We start from the raw sequence: 27,254 nt of genomic DNA on the forward strand, positions 1-27,254 counted from the left end.
CCACAGCTCACACCGGACCGAGCGGCCTCTAACAATGCCCACAACTCACACCGGACTGGACGGCCTTTGATAATGCCCACAGCTCACCACCGGACTGAACGGCCTCAGATAATGCCCACAACTCACACCGGACTGAACGGCCTCCGATGATGCCCACAGCTCACTCCGTACTGAAGGACTCTGATAATGCCCACAGCTCACCCCCAGACTGGACGGCCCCTGATAATGCCCACAAATCAGCCCGCTCTAAACGGCCTCAGACATTGCCCACAGCTCACCCCAGACTGAACGGTCTCTGATAATGCCCACAGCTCACCCCATTCTAAACGGCCTCTGACAATGCCGACAACTCACTCCCGGACTGAACGGCCTCTGACAATGCCAACTCACACCGGACTGAACGGCCTCTGATAATGCCGACAACTCACACCGGACTGAACGACTCTGATAACGCCCACAGCTCACCCCCATACTGAACGACCTCTGATAATGCCCACAGCTCATACGGGACTAACAGCCTCCAATTATGTCCACAGCTCAAACCCGGACTTCATTCTTCGGTCTCCATTCTCACAGCAGCAGCCAGCTTCGAAAACCAAACTCGATATGACTATTTTATTTCAATAAGGTTTCAACATGGTTTACGGAAACTTGTCACAGCTACTGCTGGCGCGCGCGGCGGACAGACGCGATGTAGTAGTGGCGGCGCCGGGGCCGGGGCCGGGGCCTGGCCGGGCCGCCGGCGCCGCGCGTAACTAAAGGCACAACAAGCGGCCGGGCCGGCGCGTCCGGCGGCCGCCGGCGGCGCGCGCGCGCCCCCTGCCGCCCGCGAGGCCGGCCGCGCCCCGCCCACAAGGCGCGCCTCTACTGAGGTACCCCAACTCAACTTTGGCAGATGGGCCGCCCGGCGGCCGGGACGCCGCGGTGACCAGCTAAACAAGGCAGCCGTTTTAGATAAGACACTAACGCTTGCGGATACAAAAGACTGGTTATGCGACCACAAGTAAACGCAACCCCTCGAGGCGGAATGGGCATATAACAAGAGTGACGAGTTCGCAGCCTGGCGGCGCGCGCGCGCTCACGTGTCCCCAGTGTGGAGTAGCGGGAGAATTTTAGCCCTTTTGCGGCGTGAGGCCGAACGCTCAGCAATATATCACAATTGCCTCCAATAAATACATGTAAAAAGAGGGTGTGTTGGGGCGGCGGCGCCGTCCGTGGCGCGTGTGGAGGGGGCGGGGCGGGACGCAGCGGGCGCCGGTCTAGCAGCACTGCTTCTTGACGGGCCCAGAGTCGTCGGTGGGCTCGATCACAATGGGCCCGGCCGACGAGGGGCGGGCCGTGTCGTCGCCGTGGTCGGGAATCTGCTTCTGCGACATGATCCGGTAGATCTCTGCGGACACGGCGTGGCGGGTGAGGCCAGCGGCGGGGGTCAGGGCGCCGCGGCAGCCCGGAAGGAGCCGGAGGGAGGGGAGGCAGAGGCGACGGGCAGGGCCCTGTGCAGGGAGCGGCTGGCGGGCTGGCGGGGCTGGCGGGCTGGGCGGACCGACCCCTGACCAGCTGCTGCGGCGGCTAGCCCCACGCCGACGGGACGCATCTGTCCCGGGAGGGCGGCAGAGGAACATGCAGGACGGATGGTGACGACCGCATCTACGCAGGGCGGTCAGCTCTTCAACAGACGCAAGCAGGACCGGGTGCGGACGGAGCCTGAGAGGAAGACCACAGAAGCCGGTGCTCGTAGTGTGCAGGGCGACGGGGAACACTCAGACGCCGTGACAACACCGAAAGCAGCTACCCGCGGCGCCAGCGAGACGGTCACCGCCACAGACAGTCAGAGCCAGGCACCAGTGCCGCTGATCCACAGAGCAGTGGCGTGTTACAGAGTGAATGTGCTTCTCGCGAAGACTGTGCTATACCAGGCTGGGGGGGCGCGGCCAGCGAGGCGGGGGACCGACAGAAAGCCGAAGAGACCAGCCAGCCGCAGCAGCGACTCACACCAGCCGGTGGTCAGGAGCCGGGCCCGACTCGGACCGGGAGGGCTGGCCGGATCTGGACGGAAAGGATGACCGGATCTGGACTGGGAGGATAGTCGGATCTGGACGGAACGAGAGTCGGATCTGGACAGGGACGTGCGGATCTGGACCGGAAGAGCAGCAGGCTTCGGACGAGGACGACGTCCGGATCTGAACAGGAAGACTGTCCGGACCTGGACCGGGAGGAGGGCCGGGTCCGGACCAGGAGACCGGCCGACGGGCTTGCGACGGACGGCGCCACAGATCGCGAGGAGGCGTACGGGAACCACACGCCCGCGTTCACAATGACGGCGGCAGGAGCCGCCCGATGACCCAGAGATGACCCGATCTAGGCGGCCCGCTGCACTCGGCACGCAACGTGAGAAGCCGGCAGCGCCACCCGGAAACAGGAGCGTATCGGCACACGTCTCCAGCGCCCCCGCGGCCACCGCGCCGACCGGTCGCGGCCGGTTAAGCGGACACAGACGAGTGTGCGGTGCTTGGCTCGTGAGTGCCTGCATGCTGGATGAAGCCCTTTTGCCATGTGAATGTGGCTGGTGCAGGCGGCGCTCAAACCGTGGCAACACACGGCTAGACACGGGATTTTACATGAGCAACAATAAATTTAGTAGGCTTGTACGCCGGTACGGGGAATCGCCAGTCCCAATGTCGCACAAGAAATACCAAATCTCTCCAAAAGCATACTACTCCATTGCAAGTTTTCTTTGAAAACGCGACGGAAGGTACGAATGAAAACGCGTGGCGTGGGTTAACGGTCGACACACTCTCGTTGGCAGCGTAAGAGGTAAACACAGCTGCTCTGCGCATTTCAGCCCGTTTCGTAGATGACCGCTGTTAATTTCGGTTGTCTGTCCGGCCGCTACGCCGCAGCCGGCGGCCCGTGCAGACGCCCGGCGCTCCGGTAAACAGGCCGCGCCCCGCCCCCGGGCGGGGCTTCATCCAGCATGGGCGACGGTTGCCGTGCGGGGTCAGAGGGGAGAAGCACCGGACCTGTCGGCGCGCCGTTAGTTCTGGCAGCACTGTCTGCGCACGTTCTCCGTGTTGACCGTGGGTTCCACGTGGATAGACTTGACGTTGTGAGTGGGGGAGTCCTCATCGTTGGGCTCTCGGATCTGTTTCTGCGAGACGATCCGGTATATCTCTGCGCGTGCCAGGCCGCACCCGTTAGTCGGTATCACGCAGTGCCCACGCACACACCCACACAGACACACAGGGAGACAGAGGCTCGCGCGCACGGGGTGGGGTGAGGCGCCGCCACCGCCGGCCCGGCCGCCGGCGCCGGGCCGCTATACAGACGCGCCGCCGCCGCCGCCTGCCGCCGGCCGGGCGCTGTTAGTGGTGCCGGGACGCGCCGGCGCCGGCCGACGGCGGCCCGGCGACGAGAGCCGGCGGCCGCCCGTCACGCAGCGGCCGGCAGCGCCGTCACGGACAGAGGAGACCGCTGCAGGCCGAGTCACGTCCATATCACCCCTACAGCTACCGACACATCAGGTAGTGACGCCAAAGCGCGCGGCAGGCGGCCAGCTGCGTCGGTCATCTGTTGTGACTTGATCGATAGCGACTCAGTGTGCTTCACTTGGCAACGACTACAAAATGCCTCGATAATCGTTTCAGCATGCTGACCTACACCACAGGGGATGCAAGCGCTCACTTTTTCAATGAAGCACACCTGCACGGGCAAAACTATGCAAAACGCCACAGCCCTGCCACCAGATCCGACACATCTACTCCGCAAATGCCGATCACACGTCCAAAACACCGGAAATCTACGCCAGTAAAAACGGACAGAAAACTACCAAAAAGCTATCGACAAACACAGCACACCAAATGCCGGGACACGGCGTCCGTCGAAACGCCCAGGCTGGGGCGGGCCGTTGTACCTGTGAGAATGTTCTGGAAGGCCGTCTCCACGTTGGTCGAGTCCAGCGCCGAGGTCTCGATGAAGCTGAGCGTGTTGCGCTCGGCGAACGCCTTGGCCTCGTCCGTCGGCACCGCGCGCAGGTGTCGCAGGTCCGACTTGTTACCTGTCGAGAGCGGGCCGGTCAGAGGAGGAGCGGGCCGGGTCAGAGGAGGAAAGCGAGCCGGTCAGAAGGGAGGAGCGAGCCGGGTCAGAGGGGAGGAGCGGGCCGGATCAGAGGGAGGAGCAGGCCGGATCAGAGGGGAGGAGCGGGGCCGGGCCAGGGTCAGAAGGGAGGAGCGGGGCCGGGTCAGAGGGGGGAGGGGGAAGCGGGTCGGGTCAGAGGGGATGAGTAGGCCGGATCAGAGGTGAGGAGCGAGCCGGGTCAGAGGTGAGGAGCGGGCCGGGTCAGAGGAAAGAAGCGGGTCGGGTCAGAGAGGAGCGGGCCAGGTCAAAGACGAGGGGTGGGCCGGGTCAGCGGGTCACACGCCATCGGCAGCGCCACCACCGCTCGCCGCCTGAGGAACGCAGGTTGGAATCCCGATAGAGACGCGCTACAGCCACAGCATGTGGAGCAATCCACCCCGGCCGTGTTTTTGTTATTTTTTCACTAAGTGCTGTACGAAACCACAAACGGCCACTGAAGTCATGTGTGATAATTCATGGCTCAGTTCACAACTTAACAACGACCAATGCCACGGCAGAACAACGAAAATGTCTGCGAGACAACTGCCAAGATTTATAGGTACTTACTCGTCGAGGAACTATCAAACACACATGACAAGCTGGACCGCTTATCGTAAAACTATAAGCACCCAAATGCTTTCCAAATCTCTCTCGAAACCGAGTCGTTCCAATTTCGAATTCCGCCATCGCACGCGTCAAGGCCGGCAGCCGACACAAGCTGAATACGGCGACTCAACGACGTTGCCGACCACTTTGTCGAATTAATTTCATTAGCTGCATAGTTCCATTATCAGTCAAAGTGCATTCCGCGAGCCGGCCGTCCGGCGTGCTGCCGTCACAGCAGCGGGCTTCAGCGCGCCGTGCGCCGAGCCCGAGCCGACCCCGCGCCGCGACCGTCGGTGCCGCGCCGCGACCGTCGGCACCGCGCCGACGGACGCGTCAGCTGACGTGCTCTTGGACGGCGCGGGTCACACGGCCGGCCGACGTGGCCCGATAGCGGCCCGGCCGCGATACGGCGATACGGCGATACGGCGGCGCACGTCACGCGTCACGCGACAGGCCGCCTGCGGGGCCGGCGGGGCGCCCAGTCGGCCGCCGGCCACTTCCGGCAGCAGCGGGCTCGGTCCGTCGCCGGCAGCTCCGGCCGCGGGCGCGCCGCTGGCGGTCAGCGCCGCCGCATCCGCCGTCGTGAACAAAAGAGCTCCTCTCGCCCACCCGCTAGACACCGCCCCGATCGTGCAGCCGGCGCGTAACAGGCTGCAATAATTTGGGCGGATAACATGCTGAAATCAAGATTAAGGATGTGCTGGCCGAGTCTCGCACCGCTGAATGTTCGCCGAAAGGCGCGCAGTTCGCCATTCTTTTTTACTATTCATCGCACTTAATTCCATCAACGTACAAAAATTATGTAGTGGTAGAGGCCGTCGAACAAGTAATTTGAATTGCGAATACTGGTGAGGAACACGACGCCCACAGTTAGTTCTGTGGATTCATGCACGATCGTAAAGCAACCAGCCCGGGGACGACTGTTGCCGGGCGTTACTCTTGACTGAGCTGTGTGCCAGAGTGTAAACAAGCCCTGACTCGTCAGGTCACCGCCGGTTCAAGGCTCACTCTAGCGGTCACACCGAAGCCGACACGATAGCGCCAGCGTGCTCAAAGAAGTGGGCCGATAACGAGACTCGTGGACACCACTGTTCCAATCGCTTCAGGTTTCAGTGTGCACAAAATCGTTCCAAACAAAGTACACAAACAGCGCAAACCAATTCGTTCAATTTGTGCCACGAATTCGAAACTAAGCATCGCTTAACGCAAACGCACGATCGTGCAGCTTCCGCATCAGACACCTTCGGAAAAATAGCTTTCCTCCACATCAATCTTAGGTCACATTTTACCGGGAGATTTTCCGCCTCGGGCGGCCATGTAGGGGTGACAGCTATGCCGCCGACGGCGTCAGGGAGGCGCCTGGCCCGGCCCGGCACCGCGTTCAGCCCCCACCGCCGCCACTCACCGCGAGCACGGTGACGATGTTCTGACTGGCGCGGCCCTGGTGCGCTCAGCCCCCACCGCCGCCACTCACCCACGAGCATGATGACGATGTTCTGGTCAGCGTGGTCACGCAGCTCCCGCAGCCAGCGCTCCACGTTCTCGTACGTCAGGTGCTTGGCAATGTCGTACACTAGCAGCGCGCCCACCGCTCCTCGGTAGTAGCTGAGGGACACGGCGCGGCCGCCCGTCAGACGCGCTCCGGCTCGCGGCTCGTGCGGCCCCAACGGCGGACCGGGCCAGGTCTCGGCAGCGGCAGGCCCGCCGACGGGTCACCGAAGGGCGGCGCCCCCCGGTCACCGGCACCGGCGCTACAGATCGCGACTCCGGGCCAGCTGCCGGTCGCCAGCCACGCTCGGCGCGATCACCAGCGGATCCGACATCATGCATCAGCACCAACAGGATGTCCGTGTCACGAAGAACACGCAACTGGGGACGGATTTTCCTTTTTTGGGTGCCGCAATCCCCCCCCCCCCCCCAACTTGGACTCCAACCCTCAACCCTTAGGATGAAAGTGGACCCCAGTCAGGGAAAAATCTGCTGTTGGTGTATTTCGGAGGTAGGTGTCCCATCTTTACCTTCCCACCTACCACCAGATCACGATTGTAAAACTACACCCAACACGCAAGGCCGGTGACAAAGCCCCATGGTGTCAGCCAAAGGGAGGACTGCAAAGTAAGAAGGAGGGTGCTCACGCAGATGTGATGGCCCGATACCGCTCCTGACCAGCAGTATCCCAGATTTGAGCCTTTATTGTCTTCCCATCCACCTGTGAGGAACGCACAATGTCATACAACGAGAAACACACGGTCTGGTTAGCACACATGTCTGGTACGAACAGGTCATCAGGAGAAATCCCATCAGCCAGCTGAGCCCAAAACATCATAAACAAAATGACCACTGTTTCACAAGTCATGATAAGGAATTGTGGTATCCATGCTGAACTTCAGTGAACATCATACACAAGGTGGCCTCTCCAGTTAAACCAACAAAATACATCACTGCATACCGATATACTTCTGGTCGCAAACTCCACACCAATGGTAGACTTGGACTCCAGGTTGAACTCATTTCTTGTGAAACGGGACAGCAGGTTACTCTTTCCCACACCTGAATCTCCAATTAAAACAACTGTAAACAAGATCAGAGTCTCATCATGCATGCAAAGTTAATGCACATATAAGATGACAGCCAAAAAAAGGTTAATTTAAACACAGTGCTCAACAAATCTCCAGCAACACAATGCAGTTTGTTCACACATCACATGAATTACAGCATGTAGGATTTACTCGGTCAAACACACTGACATTCCAAGTGACTTTCAACAATATCTAAGAAAACATTCTGATCAATTATTAAGAAATGCAACACAGGAAGTTTATATGATAACTCCTCTTTAAATTATGGCTAAGATATGATGAACAACTGGAGACTGTATTAATCTTACCTTTGAACAAATAATCATACTCATCATCTCTTGTGTTACTCATGTTGTGGTTTCACAGCAAACTGAGACACCCAATAAATTTGATGTCACTTAGGTGCCTGAGGACATCAGTTCAGCACATTATTCATAAGCACCATTTGCTGCAAATGTTGATACACCAGGTCAGAAAACCCATGGATAATTGTCAGTGACAATTTGGGTTAAACATTACTGAGAGGCAAACATTCCAAAATTCCCTACTGAGGTGTCAAGGATGCAAACACAAATTCATGCTTCCAGAATTCTGTCTCCTCAGCACCTAGATTTCACTGGCTGCCAACATGTTGCCCTTTGACCCCAGGCCCTGGAATTCTGGTCATGATCTTGTCTGCCTTTATCAAACCCCATTGCACCCAGATGCTGGTTAAATGCCACCTAGCTTCAATTCTGGTTGGCTGATGCTGAGCAAGCAAAGACAGAGTAGCAGCAGTGAACACCATATTGGAAGAAAGGCATCAATAAACATTCAAATATTTATACCTGAGTGCCCAAACATTGTATTAATGCAAGCACATGAATAGATATGAAATTAATGAAACACATTGTGAAAGGCTTCTTCCCCAAAAATGCATGGTAAGGCATCTGTTGACCAGAAAGAAGAAAGAACAGACATTGGAAATAATAGAACATTAGTGAAGTAATCTGCAGGAAATATCAATTCATGCATTTAACAATAACTTACAATGAAACATGCCAGGAAGCACAAGAGCAAACTAATCTCTCACATTCAACTGCACACCACCCAGTGGATCAAGATATCAGTCCAAGGGGCAGGGGATCTTCTAGTATCAGTCATAAGGACCTTGCATAGCTTTCCATTAATAGCAAGGCTACCAAATCCAGAGTTTGCCCTGACAGGAATACAGAACACAATGCCTAAAAACTCCGGGACCCTGTCAAATCAATATATATATCTGACAAACATCACAATGTTGCATTATACTTATCATATCACTAGCTAGACCAAACACATGATAGCATGCAAAATACAACTATGAGCATCTAACCCTAAATCTTGTACATGTACATAAATGCAATATAAATCCAGAGCCCTTTTCATACAGGACACATTTGTGTTGCTTAATGGCCATGCACACAGAGCACTTGGCACTTTCAGCAGCACAGAGCACTTTATTATCATGGATAAATATCATATCACAGGATAAAAAAACATGCATTTATTCTTTCAACAGTCATTAAATGGGTTTTAAGTGCATAATCCATGAATGATGTATCAACCTTTTCCGAACTATAAGACATACGCAATTCATGCCTAATATAAATATAATGTGCACTGAACATAACTTTAAAGTCGAGCACCACCAAATCTCACGCAGCGCGAGCAGATGCGACGATACTCCCCTAATGACCAGCACAAAGAGTGGAGACTTGTGGCGTTGTAGCCGGGGACAAAAGCGCCAGAAGCCACATGCCAAGCATCTCAATGTCGGTATACAAATGGAGCGCATAAACAAAGGGAAAAAAGAACATGCTTCCGATCGGGATATACCTGGCCTGTTCCGACTTCGGAAAGTCCAATTATATTGCAACAATTCACAACGAGATCCTCACACCCGCAATCCACCGTCGCAAAAATGGTGGTGCTGGTGACGCCCATGCGCATGCGCAGAGTGGAGCAGATTAGGCTTATTTCAGTGTACTAGATATGATGTCATTAGCCCCAAAATCTGAATGGGGTCGTCCACATATTAGCGCTACGTATTGAGGGGAAGGGGTTCTTGATTGAGCATAACATAGGCGTAACAAGGGAAATGGGAGGTTAGACAAGGTAGTGTTGCACTCAGGTAGGGTCGCAAATCATGTTTAAGGTTTTTCCTCATTTAAAACCCCACAACGAGATATCATTGGTCCACCCTCACAAGCAATACGTCACCCGTCTTTGTTTCACACCTTTAGGTCAATGAAGGGATAGACAGACGTTACTCTTCGTGGCCTTGCGGTTAGCACAGCGTAACCAGGTGGGGGGGGGGGGGGGGAGTATTTCACCCAGCTGCGCCCAACCAGAGAGGGGGCTATATGACCGAGCAGTCGTAGCTCCAGAAATCCTCCCAACCGGGAAGTGGGTTACGTGTCCAATATGACATAGCAATATTCATCACCAGACCCATAGATAACTTATCTCAGCAAATGACTAAGGATCTGCACCAAAAATAAAATGTAGTCTTATTCGACCTGGTCATAATTCATCAAGCCGCATTGAGCACCGAGCCCCGTGCGTTGGATTGGCAGGGACGGATGCAGAACGAGCGAACCCACCGCAAACCCAATATAATTTGCCGGCATGTTCCTTTGGCCGTCCAAGGAGCGTGATGCTCTGCAGCAAAAGACGCACTTGCTGTTGCGTGTCCCACATTTGGGTGCACGAGACTCCATAGCCCCTCTGAGTTCACATAGCCTCACGAGTTCACTCCATAGTTCCTCTGAGCATGACTTCACGGGCCCGGGAGCGCATGGGAGTCTGAGTAGTGTGACATTTCGTTCCCAAGCGCAGATTTCCTCCGCCCGTGCCTTCTGCTGGCACCTCTGGGCGACCTGGCCACGGTCTGCTCGAGTGGCCATTTGTAGTCAGTTCTCTTCAGCTCCTAAGCCACGGAGCGTCATTGTTCATGGCAACGACAAACCGTTGAAAATCGTAGATCTCCGGCACGGACGGCTACGTAGCGCACATCACCCCATCCCAGACCAGCGGCCAGCACGCAGAGCATACCATGTGCACGGAGTCGCCGCGCCACTATTCGCCGCACTAAACAGCTGCAACCGGACTCGCCGCTTTCACCGCCCAGCTGTCAGATATCGCGTGTATTGAGCATTTCGGAGCAGACACGTGGCCCAAGTTGAATGCAGACAATCGTAGGTCCTAAAAAATCTACCCGCGGGAAAGATGAGCCTATTCCTGCGACATAGTTTAACTTTACTACACCGGTCTTGAAAACGAAGCTGCACGAAAAAAGAGCAAAGATGCCCTAAAACATGTTTTACTATGGACCTAAAATACAAATATGGTGTAGATATAACCATATCTATGTCCAACCGTTATCACAGCTGTGATGAGTAAGTTGCATCGCGCTCGTAGTAGGCGTAGTACACAACGCATTGCACTTGACAACTGGATCATGTTAAAACACGTCATGCGCAAAAAAAGCTCCAAATTTTGTACTGCATGTGAGCTATGCTAGGTCACAATCGTGCAAGGGCAAGACCCAAGCTCAAAACGCAAACCATGTCACAGGCCATAAATGAATGATAACGAATGCGAGGTCTGGGCGGCATGAGAGGATTCAGCTCGACTGGCGCATGACAACCAGTCAAAAACGCTGCTCACACTCAAACTCACTCCGACAGGCTTAACGACGCAAGTCGGTTGCCACAGCACGACAGCTTCTTCGTCTTCAGGAGCGAGCATACGACGACCGCGGCGTGGAAGCGTACCACGGGCGTGGTGCCGAACGGTCCGTTCTACCAGCTAGACATCGCGCTCTCCACTCACACACACATCACTGCCGACACGGACGGAGGTTTAGGGCGTTTCACCGCCGGCGGACATCGCCAGCCCTCATATGCTCGTCTCGTTCACGTCGACTGCGGCACGCACGGCCTTTGGAGCCCACCGCCGGCCAGGGAGAGTCGTCAGCTAGTACAGAGGAGGAGGTTCATCAGCTGGGCTGCCCCCGCTGACGTCGGCGCGTCTCGTCTGACACCGCCGGTCCCGTGACGTCACCAGACGGGTCCCAGCCCGAGGCCTGCAGCTTCGGCACCGGGATATCGGCGGAGGGGCCGGCGCGGCTGGCCGCGGCGCCGCCGGCCGCCCCCGGGTCAGGAGCCGCGCAGGATGGATCCGCATCCTCATTCAGCTGGTCCTGAAACGACAGAGCAACGGAAGTGTCAAGAAGCGGCTCGCTGGCGGCGCTGACAGTGATTGGTGATGTGCTGCCGTTCCACACGGCTATTACTGGTGTATGGCTGTCCACCAGGTTCATCTGATGAGCACGTGCAACTAGCTAATGCACTGAAGGCCACGTCCTATGCTATTTTTAAAACATGCATCACAAATCTGATAAAACAAACACCAGACAATGGTACAGCAAATACGAAACACCGTGTCGGACCGCTACTTCGCGCGCATCTGATGAGCTAACGGCCGACGGGTGATGGCCCCCCCAAGCTGAGGTGACGCAGGGCATCACGTCTGGCGCCCGGAGCGACGTCCAGCCTGTGTCCCCTCACCCTGTGCTTGATGTACGAGAGGAACACGTCCCAGACGACGGTGACGACGTTGACGTACAGCACGCGGTACGGCTCAGGTACGTAGCGGAAGTTGATCCACTGCGTGGGCGGCCAGATGGCCCAATCAAACTGCGGGCGGAGGGCGGTCGCGTGAGGGCCAACGGACGTGACGTTGTGTCGCCGCTGTCACGGACCAGCCCCCGTGCCACCGCTGTCGCGGACGAGCCCCGGTGCCGCTGCTGCCACGGACGAGCCCGGTGGGCTGCAAGGATTTGACACATTGGGCGCAGTGTAGCGATAATCGACTTGACCATACAGCCTGCAGGGAGTCGAGCCCGTGGCAGCCATGGGCCCGAAGATCAAAGGCTAACGTCCAATCCACATCAAAGAAATCCAATTAATACAGTGGGTCTGTGACTGAAGCCAACACACTACTGAAAAGAACAGCTGCAAAATCAATGAGTGCATTGGAAACTCCTTTGCATGTCACTAGGGTCCACGCCCGGACCTATCTTACTTGACCACATAAAACATCGACTTGCGCGGCCAAGCCGGTCGCCATGCCTTCTGGGATAAGATGCCTTTTCCACAGCAGTCAAATCTAGAAAAGTGTTAAGAAGCAAGAAGAACACCTCCTTGGAAGTTGCGCCGTGTCAGTTTTGCCGCAAATGAACACAAGGGGTATCGGTCACGGGTGTTTTTTTTTTCTACAACGTTGCAACATAGCAAAGTGTGACTGGTATCACCTTCCTCGTGAGTTTAGCATGGACAAATGTAAATTTACCACTCGCGAAAGTCTGCATAACGCGGGTCGTAAATGGGCCCGGACCTCACCAACACGGCATCGCAGCCTCTCGAAACAGCCACTGCTTGGGGCGGTGTACGTACTACCTCTAGGTCTCGGACCCCGCGGCTGATAAAGACGTGGGACCAACTGCACGGTGCATGTAAATGTGCACTGTATGGATAACTACACTATCTCAACATCCATAGGCGTGACAGTAATTTACTTCGAGCGACCAGGGTCAGCTTTTTCGAAGCGTGTCTCGGATACGACACGCTGTGGCTAAACCGATTGAGTATGAACCACGAGAACTCTACATCCATATGAACCCGTTCACTGACTATATCCACTCAACATTGCAATTTTCGCAACGATTTGCCTAAAGCCAGAAGAAAACCGTATTATCGGAAATTACCGCTTTTGTCAGCTGAAACGGTAAGGTGTGGCAAGACCCGTCTCTAGACATTTGCCAAGCGTGTCGTATGTGAGCGAATGAACGCCGCAGAAGTGGATGTCCACATCCTGGTAGCACATTAAAAACGGAACTTGCCACAATGTATCACTGATCGAGCCAACTTGGCAAGGTCCATTACGATATCTGACCCCATTAGTGCGAAACACACCTAAACGACCACCCATATCGATGTGTGGGAGTTCTGAACATTCGAATTACAGGGACTACGCGTTTCACCGTTAGTGCCCCCCCCCCCCCCCTCCCCATATATTACAATGTCCCCAACTCCGCGGTAACCTTCCCCTAAGCTCAAAGCCAAGCCAGCCACAGGTCCCTTTAAGACCCCAGCCAGGGACAGTACCGCTGCAGGTCACAAGGTTAGCACCGCCCTGTCACTGACCAGGTACACCTCCGGGAACTTCATCTGAAACTCTTGCAGACTGCGCGCCACGGTGTGGCCCTCCAGCAGCCCAGCGCCCAGGAAGAAGGTGACGGCGAAGAAGGGCGCAGCCACCAGCTGGTCGGCCAAGATCTTGAGCCGGACAACGCGGCCCGAGCGGCCAGGCAGCCACCGGTCCAGCCATGTGTACCACAGGTGGTGTGGTGGGCCCTGGCTCAGGCCCACAGCAAACATCCGGCCTGTGGGGGTGACACAGGGTCTGGGCTGGTCTGGGCCTGTATTCATGCATGGCTGCATAATCATGCCCAACCAGGCACAAATGAACTCAAGCAAAAACATATCATGGTAGTGAGGAGCTTTCAATGGCAATAGGGCCAGGTCCCTGATAAGTAACAAAATGGACACCTATTCGTGACTCAACTATGCATGTGCATATTCACCCAAAATGCAGGGTAACATAAAGGTCAATCACTTAAGGGCAGCAAATAATAGTTCTCAGCATTGTGAGAGATGGAACAGAAACAGGCTTCAATTTGTACATTTAGCCTAAAATCTTACTTCAACTGATTTTTATCTTCATAACATGTTTTACCTTGAACCTAAGGTCTTGACCACAAGTCAAGATGGATGCAGATGAACAGGCTCACAGCACAAGAAATCCTAGAGATAAGATCAATGAGACCCTTACCAGTACGCTTCCAGTTATAGTGTTCCTCAGCGTGCACTCCACGTTGGAACTCCAGAAGCTGTTGTATACCATCCCCAGCAGCCAGCAAAGCCCCACAGCTGACAGTGTTGGTCAGCCAGAGCCGGCGACCAAACAAGGCACCCAGCAGGCCCATCACCTTGCCTTGTAGTGACACAGTTAGTCTCACTGCCCTGGGTCAACCTCTGGTTCATCACTCCAACATAAAGCCTCTGACCTGGAATGTGATAATGGTTGAGATTGAACACAGGTTGGTAATGTTTGCAAACATGTCATTTGGCAGCCCCCAACCACCTATCAAACTAAATATTCAAATGTTATCCAAAATGCAGACAGTGTCCAAAGCACCCAGTTAGCCCATGAGCACCACAATATTCCAAGTAAGCTCCATCACCACCAGACAGCCCAAGTTGCCTTGCATTAGTCATCAAGCCAGGATAAATCCTCTGATCTGGCACACCAAACTGGTTGATAAAAATGAATGTAACACCCATTTTAAACATAATATAGCTTGTGAAGACTGGATGCAACTGGTCACCAACACTCTGAGCGCTGGCCATCCGAAAAAGATCGTACATAGCTACCAGGTGGGCATGTACCCGTGCAACAACCATGGCTTGTAAAACTCATGCATAATCGTTACTTCCAAGGCTGTCTAACGCTTACACCCTAGTAAACTGCTTACGTTTGTGTATGGAGCTGCCGGCCACATGCCAGGGAAGGGGGCTGCGACCAAGAGACCCCCCCGAGACGGATGAGATGGGCGCGATAACCGCACCAGATCGCCTGACCCAATGCCCTAGAACAGACCCGTGACCTGCACCAGCCAGCAACCGTGCGCGCGGCACAACTCGCCAATGCATCATTGAAACAAATGCGTCATTTTCGCTGTACCGCTGTCAAATACGAAAAGCAGCTGCAAAGAAATGTCCTAAGCTTGCACAAGCTCCACTTGACCCTGGGCGGTTTGCGGCGGGGTGCTCGTTGTGATATTTCGAGCATCGGGTGCATAACTTACACCGTGATGGAAGAGCTTACTTGTTGCATCTCTCTATTTCATCGAAAAATACAAAACTGCACCGCAAGAAGATGGGGGAGTAATCATCGAAGAATTTCGGATCAGCAGCTTGGTGCTGAATATAACCTGGACGTTACTTTTTCACCTGGTGAGCCATGTGCATCGCGATTGGCCTTATAAATTGTGTGACCATTGTCACTCAGAAAACATGATCATTTGTATCAATCCATGATTTGTCTGATCACCATGATCCTGTATGATACTAACACAGACATAGGGGCCTTGCTCCTGGCCAGTCTGCAACAAAATCCATCCACTGTACTGGACACTTATGTGACATCACTGTGTTGATCATCATACTGATCTACGCTAAACTGAGGCCAGGCGATATTATTCTAAATTTCTAAATTGTCTGCATGAACATAATTTCAGTGTTTTTGCCTGGAATTACCTTTGCAACATCATAGTTCCTTGGAACATTTTTATATATATGCTGGAATTGGTGGCTGTGCACCCAACACTTAGTGCTTAGATTTACAGTGTGCAAGTACGAAAACATTTTTCAGCACCGTTGATCTGAAGCATCTCCATGTAGTTGCGACATTGTAACCCACAATGTATATATGCTTATTGCATGTCCCAAACAGAAATTGATGGTTTGATGTGTGCCTGATAGCAGTTGTCTTTTTCAGAGTGGGAATGGTTCAATGTCAGCAGGCCCCTTGAATATGCATCTGACTTGGATGACAAGCTTGTAGTGCTTGATTTTTTCACCTACTGCTGCATCAACTGTCTTCACGTCTTGCCATCGCTTCACCAGCTGGAAAGAGATCACTCCATTGAAGATGGCCTTGTTATTGTAAGTTGTTGTCTTTGTTTATTGCATGATATGCTATGTTAGAGGAAATAAGTGGCCAAATGTTCTTATGATGAAATGTGATTTTAGTTCCCAGATTGACAAGCCAGACCATTCCTGTTAATGGTTTCAGTGATGAAATAAAGGAACTATAAACAACTTGTAAAGATATTGTAAGGTCATATCTTGGTTGTATTGTTTCATTTGTGGTCATTCATATCTTTATGCCTATTCTGATGCACAGATCTGCTGTCCACATATTTGTATGCTATGAGCATCCACATGCTGTGCCTCTCCATGGTCCCCTGGACCCACAGTCAGCTGGACCAGGGGCATTCCACAGCGGGTGAGGGACTCGCGCCGCCCTCCGCGCCACCACCGGCGGCGACAGACGGAGCAGCCGTCTGACGCGCGCGTCCGGCGGCGTGACGTGGCTGGCGGCGGGTGCGTCTTCGGGCCAGCGTTGTCCCGGCAGTGGCGGCCAGGACGGCGCGCACCGCCGCCGGCCTGAAGCGGCGGGGGCTGCCGGCCAGTGCATCGGAGAGCGCATGTGGACGCGGAGATGGTGCTGACGCGGTGTCAAGCACCGGGACGCTTCTGTAACTGGCGGACAGTTATTGGAGAGTCCGTGTGGACGCGGAGATGGCGCTGACGCGGTGTTCAGGCACCGGGACGCTTCTGTAACTGGCGGACAGCTTATCGGAGAGTCCGTGTGGACGCGGAGATGGCGCTGACGCGGCGTCAAGCACCGGGACGCTTCTGTTAACTGGCGGGCAGTTTATCGGAGAGCCCTGTGGACACGGTGATGGCGCTGAACCGGGACGGGGCTGTAACTGGCGGCCAGCGCCTATGGACGGACGGCCGAGTTGGCCAAGTGAGGCGAACCCCGATGCCACGAGGTCTGACGGTCACCTTTCCGGCGGCGGCAATGGGATTTCACCCTGGGTCGTGGTCTGAACAGCTGACGGTTCCGGGGAGACCGGCGATAGGATCGCTGTTATCCTGTTCCTGATGCGCCGCTCGTGCCCACTGCCCGCCGCTCAAATTCTGCAGAAACCTCTGTCTGATTTCCTGACTCATGGGTCCGCAAGTGTGAGCATGATCGGAACCCATTCGCCTCAGTGCGCGCAGCGTGCGTGCGTGCGTGCGTACGTGCGTTGGGGGTGCCGTGTGTGCATGCTTGTACGTGTGCGTGTGAGCGTGCGTGTGCTCGTGCGTGTGCGTGTGATACGGTGGGCAGCAGTGGGATGACCCGGACCGAGCGTCCGTCGGCCGGACAGCCGTCTGCCCTGCGCTTCAGAGCGAGCCGGCGCCGGGTGCGCTGACTCGTCCCGGTCGCCGCAGGTCGGCGTCCACTCGGCCAAGTTCGACAACGAGCGCGTGTCGTCCAACATCGCGGCGGCGCTGCAGCGGTACGACATCGCCCACCCAGTGGTCAACGACGCCCAGCTGGTGCTCTGGCGGCGGCTGGAGATCGCCTGCTGGCCCACGTTGGTCATCCTCGGTGAGCTTCCCGCGCAGCCGCGACCTACTCCGCTGGCGCCTGGGGCTCAGAATGGTCACGGCTGAAGTCTTCTGGATCGGGTGGATAGGTGCTGGTTTATGGAGAAGTGCTGCCAATGGTTTTTGTGAATGCAGGCTCTATGGTACCCTGGATTAGTGCCTGTGGCTGGTCTGTTGGTCTGCTGATACCAGACGCGGTTGCACGGACCGCTGCACCCACGTCTTGGTAGCCGTCCTCTGGCGTCGGACTGCGACGGACGTTGCTGGGTGTGTGACGCCGCGCACCGCCCGCCTGCGCCAGGTCCGGGCTGCCGACCCCTGCTGCTGCTTGTCGGGGAGGGCCACTCGGCTCTGCTGGGCCGGTTCGTCTCGGCTGCGCTGCGCCGTCTGCGCGGCCGGCTGGGCTCCGGCAGCCTGCCGCTGGCGCCGGCCGCCCGGCCGCCCGTCGCCCGCCCACTCCGCTTCCCCGGCAAGCTGTGCCGGCTGGACGCGCGCCGGCTGGTGCTCAGCGACTCCGGCCACCATCGCCTGCTGGTCACCGACAACAGCGGCGCCGTGCTGGTGCGTGCTGCTGGGCGTGCTGGTCGCCCGGCCCGCCACACCGACAGCGGTGTGCCGCGTTTCAGGAGCGCAGTTCGTCAGTCTTAATACAAACGCTTGAAGTGAAGAAATGCATCACCGCTCAGGGATAGGGAGTCTATGATGATTATGTGTGTGCGTGCGTGCGTACGTACGTGCGCGTGCGCGTGCATGTGCGCTTGCATATGTGTGTGCATATGGGCAGGGGGGGAAAGGTCCATTTTTTAAGTAACATGTCAGGAGTGACGACAATTTTATCCTGCAGTTGGATAGGAAATACCAGATTTTTCTCCAATATTGTGGGAAAACACTGGTCCCTGGCCTCACGGCTCCAGTCCGCTTGTCGCTGCCTTCGGAGCGGCCCTACTAACATATGTGGTGTTGCCCACAAATGCGTTCTCGCCTGCAGCACGTGATCGGTGGTCCAACCGCCGGCTTCCTTGACGGCAAACTGGGCGAGTCCAAGTTCAGCAGTCCGCAGGGGGTGGCCGCAGACGGCGACGTCATCTACGTGGCGGACACGGAGAACCACGCCATCAGAAAGGTGCGTGTCCGATAGCTCGCTCGAGTTGCCGTTCCTTCCACTCCATCGCTGAAGCCCGTCGTCACAGTATCCATTGGGTCGGTCTGGTCGCGTCAAGCGCGCGCCTCTGTGAGGCCGCCGCGGGATATAGGATATGCTGGATGTCGTGATTCTCGAGCGGACCTGCCGGCGAGCCTGGCGGTGGCCCTGGTTCCCGACCGTGGCCCCTGACTCTGCGCCTCGGTGGACCCTTGGTCAGCGCCTCGAGACGCCGGCTCGTGACGGGCACCTGCTGCGCCCCAGGTGGACCTGCAGGCGGGCCTGGTGGAGACGCTGGCCGGCACCGGTCAACGGGGCGACGACCTGGAGGGCGGCGGCGTCGGCAGGGCGCAGGTGCTCGCCTCGCCCTGGGACCTCTGTCTGGTCGGTGACCGGCTCTACCTGGCCATGGCCGGCTCGCACCAGATCTGGGCCTTGTTCCTCCGCGACGGCACGCTGTTCGGCAAGCGGTGAGGCGCGGCGGGCACGGGCACGGGCACGGGCACGGGCACGGGCACGGGCGCGGGCACGGGAACGGGAACTGTTTCGAGTACCGGGACGGGACGTATGCCGAGTCAGCAGCTGCCGTAGGACACCTGCACTCAGCCGCGACGGGTCACTGAGCCCTGCTCATGTACTCAAAACAAGGATACTCGGCTAGTGAGACTTCAGTTCGGTTCGGCTTTTGACTCGCGCCTCATCCAGCGCCGTAGGTGATGTTCTCCACTACCCTGCCCGACTTTGAACGCGTGGCATTCCACTTGCGTCTGTCGGGTTCTGATCGTGTACCCCCCCCCCCCCCCCCATCAGCTCTTGCCTGTTTCTGACGGCATCTCGATGTCCCCGTCTAGCTTTGACCGTGTATCCCTCCTTCACTGCCCGTGCCCGGCTCTGACCATGTACCTCTCTCCGCAGCCCCTGCCCAGCTCTGACCGTGTGCCCCTCTCCGCAGCCCCTGCCCGGCTCTGACCTCGCACCCCTTCCCCACTACACCTGCCCGGCTCTGACCGTGTGCCCCTCTCCGCAGCCCCTGCCCGGCTCTGACCGTGTGCCCCTCTCCGCAGCCCCTGCCCGGCTTTGACTTGCACCCCTCTCCGCAGCCCCTGTCCGGCTCTGACCTCACACCTCTTCCTCACTGCTCCTGCCCGCCTCTGACTATGTGCCCCTCTCCGCAGCCCCTGTCCGGCTTTGACCTCGCACCCCTTCATCACTGCTCCTGCCCGGCTCTGATCGCGTACCTCTCTCCGCAGCCCCTGCCCGGCGGGCACCTGTCTTCGTGTGGCCGGCTCGGGCCAGGAGGAGAACCGGAACAACTCGTACCCGCAGCGAGCGGCATTCGCGCAGCCCTCGGGCCTGACGTGGGACGCGGCCGGCGCGCGCCTCCTGGTGGCCGACAGCGAGAGCTCCAGTGTGCGCCAGGTGGCGCTGGCCGACGGCGCCGTGCGGGCCGTGGTCGGCGGCGCTCGGGACCCCACGGTACGCTGGCCGCCGGCCGGGGACGGGGGGCGGAAGGGGGCTGGGATGGGGATGTTACGGCAGCTTGTATAACACCCTATGAGGCCATTCCGCGGTAATTGGATTGTCCCTGGACGTTAGCCAACACGTACATCGACAATCCCAACGCGACAATCACAAAATAAACACAGACATATATGAGAGCCGATTGTAACGAAATTGCGCCGAGCGGCTCGTACTCTCGCTTGTCCAGCTTATGTTCTCGCACGCTGCTAATCGGCCTGCTGACAGTGGCGGCGGGTGATGGGCGCAGCGGGAATGCTTTAACAGGGCCTTATTTACGTCCCAAAGCGTCACCCACGTACTATCGTCTTGTCCCGTCAGAGTCTCCTTTTACCGAATAGGCTGTCCGTGTTACTGTTTGTCACTTGTCGCGACAGGTGTGAATTCACCAGTGGAATGCGTACGTGCGCCAGAGCTGCTTGTGGACGTACAGATTGTGTTGTTGGAGACAGATAACCCGCGGTGGGGGGGGGGGGGGGGGAGAGGAGCCCAGACTGCATTGTCTCAGGGTTTGAATCCGGGAGTTGGTCTTGGTGGCGTGAAGGGCTTAGGCGACCCTCTCCGCAGCAAAGTGTTCTGGTGGGCGATGACCGTGTGTGGGCGCGTCCACGTTTGTCTCCGGCACGCCGACCGTGTGACCTTCAGGCGCCAGTCGAGCTCCGCTCTCCGGCCCGTGTCCCCCCCCCCCCCCCCCTCATCGAGCAGTGCCTCGCTCCCCTGCGGTGTCCGACTCCCCAGCGCCGGCCGCTGACTTGGCCGCCTCCGTAGAACCTGTTCGAGTTCGGCGACGTGGACTCGGCGGAGGGCCCCGCGCGGCTGCAGCACCCGCTGGGCGTGGCCTGGAGCGCCGCCGACGCGGCCCTGTACGTGGCCGACACGTACAACCACAAGCTGAAGCTGGTGCTGGCCGACGGACGGGGTTTCAGCTGCCGCACGCTGGCCGGCTCGAGCCGCGGAGACCAGACTGGACCGCTGCTGGAGGCCCAGGTAAGCGTGCCGGCCGCCGGCGCCGACGCCGGGAACTGGTGGGGTGGTGGGACGATCGTCACACCCATCGTCACACCCACATCGTCCCTCCCCTTGGGGGGGGGGGGGGGAGGCGGAGGATGTGGATATGAGAGTGGTAGGATTGGCGAAATGGCCGGTTTTGCAGTACTTTGTGTAATACTTTCTGCGGAATCTAGTGGTATTGCAACGCAGGAATTGCGGTTAGTTTGTTGGTAGTTGTGGAATGCACAAAATCTGCACCTAGTTTACCCGTAAATGTCGCAGTGGGAGGCAAATCGATAGTATTCGACATGGTACACTGCCTGATTCAGGCGACGAATCGCTTGTAAACTAGAGCCTGAGCTGATGTGGCATGTCGGGCGTGATTTGTGGACATGCGTTTTGTCAGGTGCTTTTATTTTGCGTGATCGATCGCATACAAACGTAAACAATAAGCTACTATTCCTGGTTTGGCTGACAGCCGTCGATTGCTGCGTTATCTGAATAACATACCGCGCAGACTTCTGATGACGCGACGTTGACCTGTCCTTCTCCATCAGCAACAGACAGACCAGCCACCGCCAGGCTGGTCTGTCTGTCTGGCGTCTGGCGTTGCTCAGACACCTGTTGTATTGTGCCTTCCGAAGCCGTGTCATGTCGCCGTCATACAGCCGCGCTGTTCCGTTGCCAGTTTAACGAGCCGGGCGGCCTGCTGGCGGAGCCCGCCGGCGATCGGCTGCTGGTGGCCGACACAAACAACCACTGCATCAAGCGGGTGGACCTGGCGACCGGCACCGTCGATGAGGTACGCCTACCAGCCAGCCCCGCGCCGCTGCCGGCCGCGCGCCGCTGCCGGCCCGCGCCGCTGCCGGCCCGCGCCGCTGCCGGCCGGCCCGCGCCGCGCCGCTGCCGGCCCCGCGCCGCTGCCGGCCCGCGCGCCGGCCCGCGCCGCTGCCAGCCCGCGCCGCTGCCGGCCCCGCGCCGCTGCCGGTCCGCGTCGCTGACAGGCCCACAGCGCTGCCGGTCCCGCGTCGCTGATGTCTTACCGGGCCAGGAAGCGCGGACGCTGAGAGCGGTCGTGCCAGTACCCCTAGCGTCTCCCCAGACGTGCAGCGAAACCACTGCGCCACGGGCGCCCCGACCTTTTGCTGGTGCGCCACGTGCGAATTTCTTGATCATCAGAACCGGCATTTGTGTCGCCTGTTCTTGGGCGACGCCCGTTGTCTAGTATCGTCGGTGATCTCATGCGTCTGCTGGATGGCTCGTACGCGCACTGTAGCAAATGACATGGATTGCTTAGATGACGCTGATTTCGCATGGAACTTCCGTGTCTGCGTACTTCTATCAAGCAAAGTAGGTAGGAGCTGCCTCGCTCGCAAAACTCCGTGAACCTCTAGGTAAACATGCCAGGTACGCAGACTTGGCATGGCCACCTTATGTCTATCGCCAACGTCGTCAGCCACATGCGCGTATGCGCTTACGTAGGACCTGGTGTGTGATCGTGGCTTTTGTGTTTCAGCTTGATGTCCGGATGACGCGGGATTCACCAGATCGGCCTACCCAGGCTGTCACATCGTCCGCAACGGTGCGATCAGCTGTGGCGCATCTCTTTAAGTCTAGAGTACTGCTGTCTGGTGTGTCCCTGACAGAAGGCGCTCCGCACAGCTGGCGACTGGACCATTACGTGAGTATATGCCGAAGAGAAGTATGAGCAAATGCAACTACACTGCGCCTACCTGACAATGCTGTCAAATATCTTACTTAGTCACTTTGTGAGTGCTCTGACCTGGTGCGTGAGCGGTGTGTGACCTGACGTTGTCCGCGCTCTGCAGCCTCCGGCTGGTCGGCAGCGCCAGCCGGCCCGTTCTCTGTACCGCTGACTGTGCAGCTGCACGCGCCGCCGCTGCGCTCGGGGGACGCCGTCCGACTCCGCCTGCACGCGCAGCTCTTCCTGTGCTCGCCGGCCGGCCTGTGCTTCCCGCGCGAGCTGACGTTCGAGCTGCTGGTGGAGGGCGACGAGCAGGCGCCGGCCGGCGCGGCGGCGGCGCTGCGCTGCCGGCTGGAGGCCGCTGAGATGGGCGTCTGAGCCCGCCCCGTCGGCGCGCCGGCCGGCCGAGGGTGGCGTCCGTCTCGCGGGCCCTGGCCGGCCCCTCAGCCTCGGCCGGCGGCCGCGGTTCGCGTCTCTGCGGATGGGTGCCGTACACTCCGAAGCGTATGTGTTATGCGGGTGCTCGCTGTCAAGCTGATGCACTCATATGGCCATATTTTGTACTGTCATTCCGATGTGTAGTCCAATAACTAATGGCCTCTTGTTAGTTGTTAAAGAGTGTTTGAATTTTAAGTCGTGCTCCCATGCTTGATGCTTTTTTACTGATCCCGTGATCACGGTTCTTAACGGTTGGTGGAAGTAACAGACGTCGTATTGCGTACCGTTGCATGGCCCATTGTGTCTGGAGTCGCGTTGAGTCAGTCTTGGTAGGATGTTCAGCTAACACTGCCTACTGCGCGGGAAATTGTGGATTAATTTGACCAGAATGAAACCTTAATGATCTACAATACATTGACTACTCGTGCCTTCGTCTTAGTTGTGGTTTTTCATGGCGTGTTATCCAGGAACGATACTTTCCTTAGAACTGGTTGTGGGAAAGATTTAAGTGAATGTTCTTGACTTGAAGATATTGAATCAAGCGTCAGATATGATGAAATAGGCTCGCTCATAACTGTCGATATTCTTTTAAGTGGAACCTGGACCACTTGTTAAACAGAAGTTGTATTTTGCCTTCCAAAGACATTCTTTCCATGCATCGCCATAGGCCTTACGTTAAAATATGAAGTTGGGGGAAAAGGGGCACGCCTTGTGCCTCAAACGTCCACAGTTACACGCCTGGTGCTTTTCTTCGGCTTTGATCACGGTGTCTGGTGTCTTACCTGTTCTACCTGGTGTCTTTGTGTCTGGTGTTTTGCCTGGTGTCTTGCCATGCTTTGATCACAGACAATTATTATTTCTCCTTTTAAAAGGCCACAATACCATGACGTTTCACGATGTCTCTGCCTGATTGGCCGCCAAATGAGCCCTGTTGGTACGGTCCCGGGACCATCACTTGTTTGACTGATGTGTTTAGGGGACGGGGACGGCGCAGTTGATAAAACAACACAACTACGGTGCGGATTGAGGCTAAGCTGCCGGCTCAGTGTTTCGTCGACTACGGCAACCGGCGAGGCTGGTTGTTGGGGTGAGTTATTAAGGAAATTAGTTGCGTCGCTAATTATCCCAGACAAGTTATTTGTGACGTCTTGGCGCTGCGAATGCTGAGCTTACGTGGATCATGCTTCAGGTGCCTTTCGTTTATCGGTATTGCGCATTCTTGCCAATGATTACATGCGTAACGAAAAGGCCCTCCTCATCGGCTCGTGAGAATGTTCTCTTTCGGCTTACTGTAAGCGGCCTGTCTTCACAAAGCCTTGCTGACAATACTCCAGCAATTGAGAGGCTTCGAGACACGATGTCAATTGAAACACCACGCTACCGGCCGCCAGCCACAGCCTGATGTCTCCTGTAGTCTGCACTCACGCGTGCCTTGCTAATGGTTGTCCAACTGCTCAGTTGTCCGCCAGGTGCTCCATTACCGAGTCAAGACGTCCTGAGCTCACCCCGCTTTACCCGCTCTTCCGCGCCCCGCCAGCCAGGCCGTCCACGCGAGTATTTTATTACAGCTACGGCTAGACATACATACGGTGGATGCTGACTACATCGACTCTAGCGCACGGCGAGCGAGCCGGGGGGAGGGGCGGGCGGGCGCCGCGCTCACCCGCCCTCTCCCCGGCCTTAAATATAAAAACACTGTTAGACTGACGAAGGTAGCTGTCGACATTGGCGCCGCGGCCTCGGGCCCACGGCCCGGGACACGTCCTCCGAGAGGAGCCGAGCCGCGCGTACCGTGTCCTCCGAGAGAGGCCAAGCCGCGCATACTGTGTCCTCCGAGAGGACACGTTCGCGGAACGAGCCGCACACACCACGTCCTCCGAGAACAGAGGCTCGTGGGACGAGCCGTGCGCACGGCCGTCATCGGGAGACGGCCAGGTAAGCGCGCCGCGCGAGACGTCAACGCTCTCCAGAGGCTTACCGAGAGCGCCTTATGACGAGAACATTGTTTACGGCGTCCCATGTGGCAGGCCAGTGGCCTCTGAACAGCACTCGGTCCCAGTTCTTCCCCATGGGGCATCCGAGGAGCACTCTGATCTCAGTTCTTTCCAATGGTGGCATCTGAGGAGCACTCTGCCCTCAGTTCTTTCCCATGCGGCCACGTGCGAGGGAGTTCTGAAGATCTTCCGAGGAGCACCCAGCACGGGCAATGGGCAGGCGCCAGCATGCGTGACAGCAGGCTAGTGGATCCGATCTTAAAGCTGAAAATTGCAATGCACAGCTGCTTGTCCGAGCTGGTGGCACCGGGGACAAAGGCGCGCGCGCGCACGATAAATATCCAATTTGAACGATTGCCTCAGCTGCTCCGAGTTTGGCACACGTACACGGAAAGGGCCGCGGCGCCGCGCACACCCAACACGTAGTAGAGAGTTAATATCATCGGGCACGCCGCCGAGACGCGGGCCGCGGGCCGGCGCCGGCGCGGCCCGCACTGCCGGCCCGTCGACAGGTGGCGCCGCTCGGCCGGGCGCCGGACGCCCCGCCCTGCTCGGCCATAGCCCGTCCGACCGCCGGCCACGCCTACTGGCACTTCTTCCGCCGGCGGCAGCGGCACTTGCGCGCCACCGGCACCACCTTGCGGTAGCGCGTGCCGTCGTTGCAGATGAAGCTGACGCGCCGCTGGCGCACGCGGCGCGGCTGGCAGCAGTCGCGCCCGCAGCTGCCGACGCAGCGCGCCTGGCGCACCGGCCGCCGGGAGCGGCAGCCGTTCTCGCGGATGTAGTCGCGGTTCTGCTCGCGGCGGCAGCGTGGCGCTGACGACAGACGGACCGACGGGTCAGCAGGCGACGCGGCGGTGGCGGCCGTGACGGCGGCGCTCCGCTTGTGAGAGGTTATGTCAGCTGCCGTCGACATTGAAATAACGCCAACTCCGAGCGCGGTGTGCATGATTCTTTTTCTCCAACAGATAGTCCCCCACGTCCATATGGTCCATATGGTGGTCCATATCGTCTATATGGTCCTTATATATATATATATATATATATATATATATATATATATATATATATGTATATATATATATAATACATAATACTCATGTTCTTTGCAGTTGCATGTTCTGATGATTAAGGCTATGATTGCGGATAATTAAGGGCAAATTTCGGTCTTCATCGTTTTCTACAGAGGTGGTCGAAGACCGAAACGTTCACAAAAAGGGTGTCACTGAGTTAAACACGATTGGCTTTGACAGCAATTACGCATATCTACTTCCTTTACAAAACGACGGAAATGTCTTGACACTAGCAGACGACCAGCCGTGACCATCCGCCGGAGTAAGAGGTTTACCTCTGTCGCAAAGTTTTCCGCTCCACCCTCGCTTGCACTTGCATCGGTATGTGTTGCTGGACTTATTGGGAACACAGCGTCCCCTCTTGCATCTGCGAGAAGGGGGAATATGAAAACCGCGGACTAAATACGGATGACAAGTCAAGCACATGTTTTTAAATCGCCAAAACATCTGTAAGTTCAACTCTGGGAATCTGGCCACATTGTTGATTGATTGCCAAGTTTACTAAGTGCGACCCACACGACAACCTGCTCTCTTTCAAAGCGCGGACGTCAATCCCCGCGCTGCCTCATACACCAATCAAAGCACATCCCCCGCCGATTCCCCCCCCCCCCCCCTCCCCCACGCCCGTTCATCCCCGCACCTGGCCGCGTGGCGGCCGGTCAGCGGCAGCACGTACTCGTTGTCGGCGCAGAGGTCGCTCGTCTGCTCATCGCGCGGCTGCTGGATGCCGCCGCAGCCGGGCGTCACCTTGTGCCGCTGGCTGGCCCGCTGGAAGTCGATCCAA

The 27,254-nt window shown here is 57.1% G+C and overlaps 3 protein-coding genes and 1 long non-coding RNA gene across 6 annotated transcripts; 1 reads left to right on the forward strand and 3 right to left on the reverse strand.

Annotated features, from left to right (window-relative positions):
* Positions 1-976: 976 nt before the first annotated feature.
* Positions 977-9,254, reverse strand: LOC119109186 (ras-related protein Rab-11A). Of its 3 annotated transcripts, none has more exons than XM_037232764.1 (8): positions 9,156-9,254; positions 7,607-7,704; positions 7,169-7,290; positions 6,855-6,928; positions 6,194-6,324; positions 3,911-4,054; positions 3,021-3,171; positions 1,259-1,390 (listed from the first exon to the last, which is right to left on the reverse strand). In XM_037232764.1, exons 2-7 carry the CDS (start codon positions 7,647-7,649, stop codon positions 3,035-3,037), a joined length of 651 nt encoding a protein of 216 aa, XP_037088659.1. In that variant the 5' UTR covers positions 7,650-7,704; positions 9,156-9,254; the 3' UTR covers positions 1,259-1,390; positions 3,021-3,034. The 3 variants fall into 3 exon arrangements, with proteins under 3 accessions (XP_037088661.1, XP_037088659.1, XP_037088660.1); XM_037232765.1 differs by having other exon boundaries at positions 9,218-9,239; XM_037232766.1 differs by lacking the exon at positions 3,021-3,171 and having other exon boundaries at positions 977-1,390.
* Positions 9,255-10,456: 1,202 nt separating this feature from the next.
* On the reverse strand, positions 10,457-15,021 carry LOC119109181 (mpv17-like protein 2). Its single transcript, XM_037232758.1, has 5 exons — positions 14,920-15,021; positions 14,217-14,451; positions 13,529-13,767; positions 11,891-12,019; positions 10,457-11,523 (listed from the first exon to the last, which is right to left on the reverse strand). The coding sequence occupies exons 2-5, from the start codon at positions 14,368-14,370 to the stop codon at positions 11,320-11,322; spliced, it is 726 nt and encodes a 241-aa protein (XP_037088653.1). The 5' UTR covers positions 14,371-14,451; positions 14,920-15,021; the 3' UTR covers positions 10,457-11,319.
* Positions 15,022-15,258: 237 nt separating this feature from the next.
* Positions 15,259-23,503, forward strand: LOC119110110 (NHL repeat-containing protein 2). Its single transcript, XM_037233849.1, has 12 exons — positions 15,259-15,400; positions 15,945-16,111; positions 17,453-17,612; positions 18,069-18,172; positions 18,600-18,734; positions 19,017-19,222; positions 20,003-20,228; positions 21,039-21,257; positions 21,949-22,062; positions 22,777-22,891; positions 23,090-23,276; positions 23,500-23,503. The coding sequence occupies exons 1-12, from the start codon at positions 15,259-15,261 to the stop codon at positions 23,501-23,503; spliced, it is 1,779 nt and encodes a 592-aa protein (XP_037089744.1).
* Positions 23,504-25,958: 2,455 nt separating this feature from the next.
* On the reverse strand, positions 25,959-27,246 carry LOC119109189 (uncharacterized). Its single transcript, XR_005095406.1, has 3 exons — positions 27,147-27,246; positions 26,746-26,837; positions 25,959-26,213 (listed from the first exon to the last, which is right to left on the reverse strand). It is a non-coding gene; the product is annotated as an uncharacterized LOC119109189 (long non-coding RNA).
* Between the last annotated feature and the right edge of the window lie 8 nt (positions 27,247-27,254).

This window comes from Pollicipes pollicipes, unplaced genomic scaffold (assembly GCF_011947565.3).
Source record: "Pollicipes pollicipes isolate AB1234 unplaced genomic scaffold, Ppol_2.1 Scaffold_7231;HRSCAF=8579_pilon_pilon_pilon, whole genome shotgun sequence".
NCBI classification, from domain to species: Eukaryota; Metazoa; Arthropoda; class Thecostraca; order Pollicipedomorpha; family Pollicipedidae; genus Pollicipes; species Pollicipes pollicipes.

Coding starts and splice junctions, on each gene's coding strand:
- LOC119109186 (XM_037232764.1), bottom strand. CDS start 7,649: ATGAGTAACACAAGAGATGATGAGTATGATTATTTGTTCAAAG. Junction 6,325..6,854: donor TATCGGGCCATCACATCTGC/GTGAGCACCCTC, acceptor CGTGTCCCTCAG/CTACTACCGAGGAGCGGTGG. Junction 4,055..6,193: donor CATCGTCATCATGCTCGTGG/GTGAGTGGCGGC, acceptor CGCTCTCGACAG/GTAACAAGTCGGACCTGCGA.
- LOC119109181 (XM_037232758.1), bottom strand. CDS start 14,370: ATGGGCCTGCTGGGTGCCTTGTTTGGTCGCCGGCTCTGGCTGACCAAC. Junction 12,020..13,528: donor AGTTCCCGGAGGTGTACCTG/GTCAGTGACAGG, acceptor CTCCGCCCGCAG/TTTGATTGGGCCATCTGGCC. Junction 11,524..11,890: donor TCTCGTACATCAAGCACAGG/GTGAGGGGACAC, acceptor CTGTCGTTTCAG/GACCAGCTGAATGAGGATGC.
- LOC119110110 (XM_037233849.1), top strand. CDS start 15,259: ATGGAAGAGCTTACTTGTTGCATCTCTCTATTTCATCGAAAAATACAA. Junction 17,613..18,068: donor GCCCACGTTGGTCATCCTCG/GTGAGCTTCCCG, acceptor TCGCCCGCCCAC/TCCGCTTCCCCGGCAAGCTG. Junction 19,223..20,002: donor GGCACGCTGTTCGGCAAGCG/GTGAGGCGCGGC, acceptor CTCTCTCCGCAG/CCCCTGCCCGGCGGGCACCT.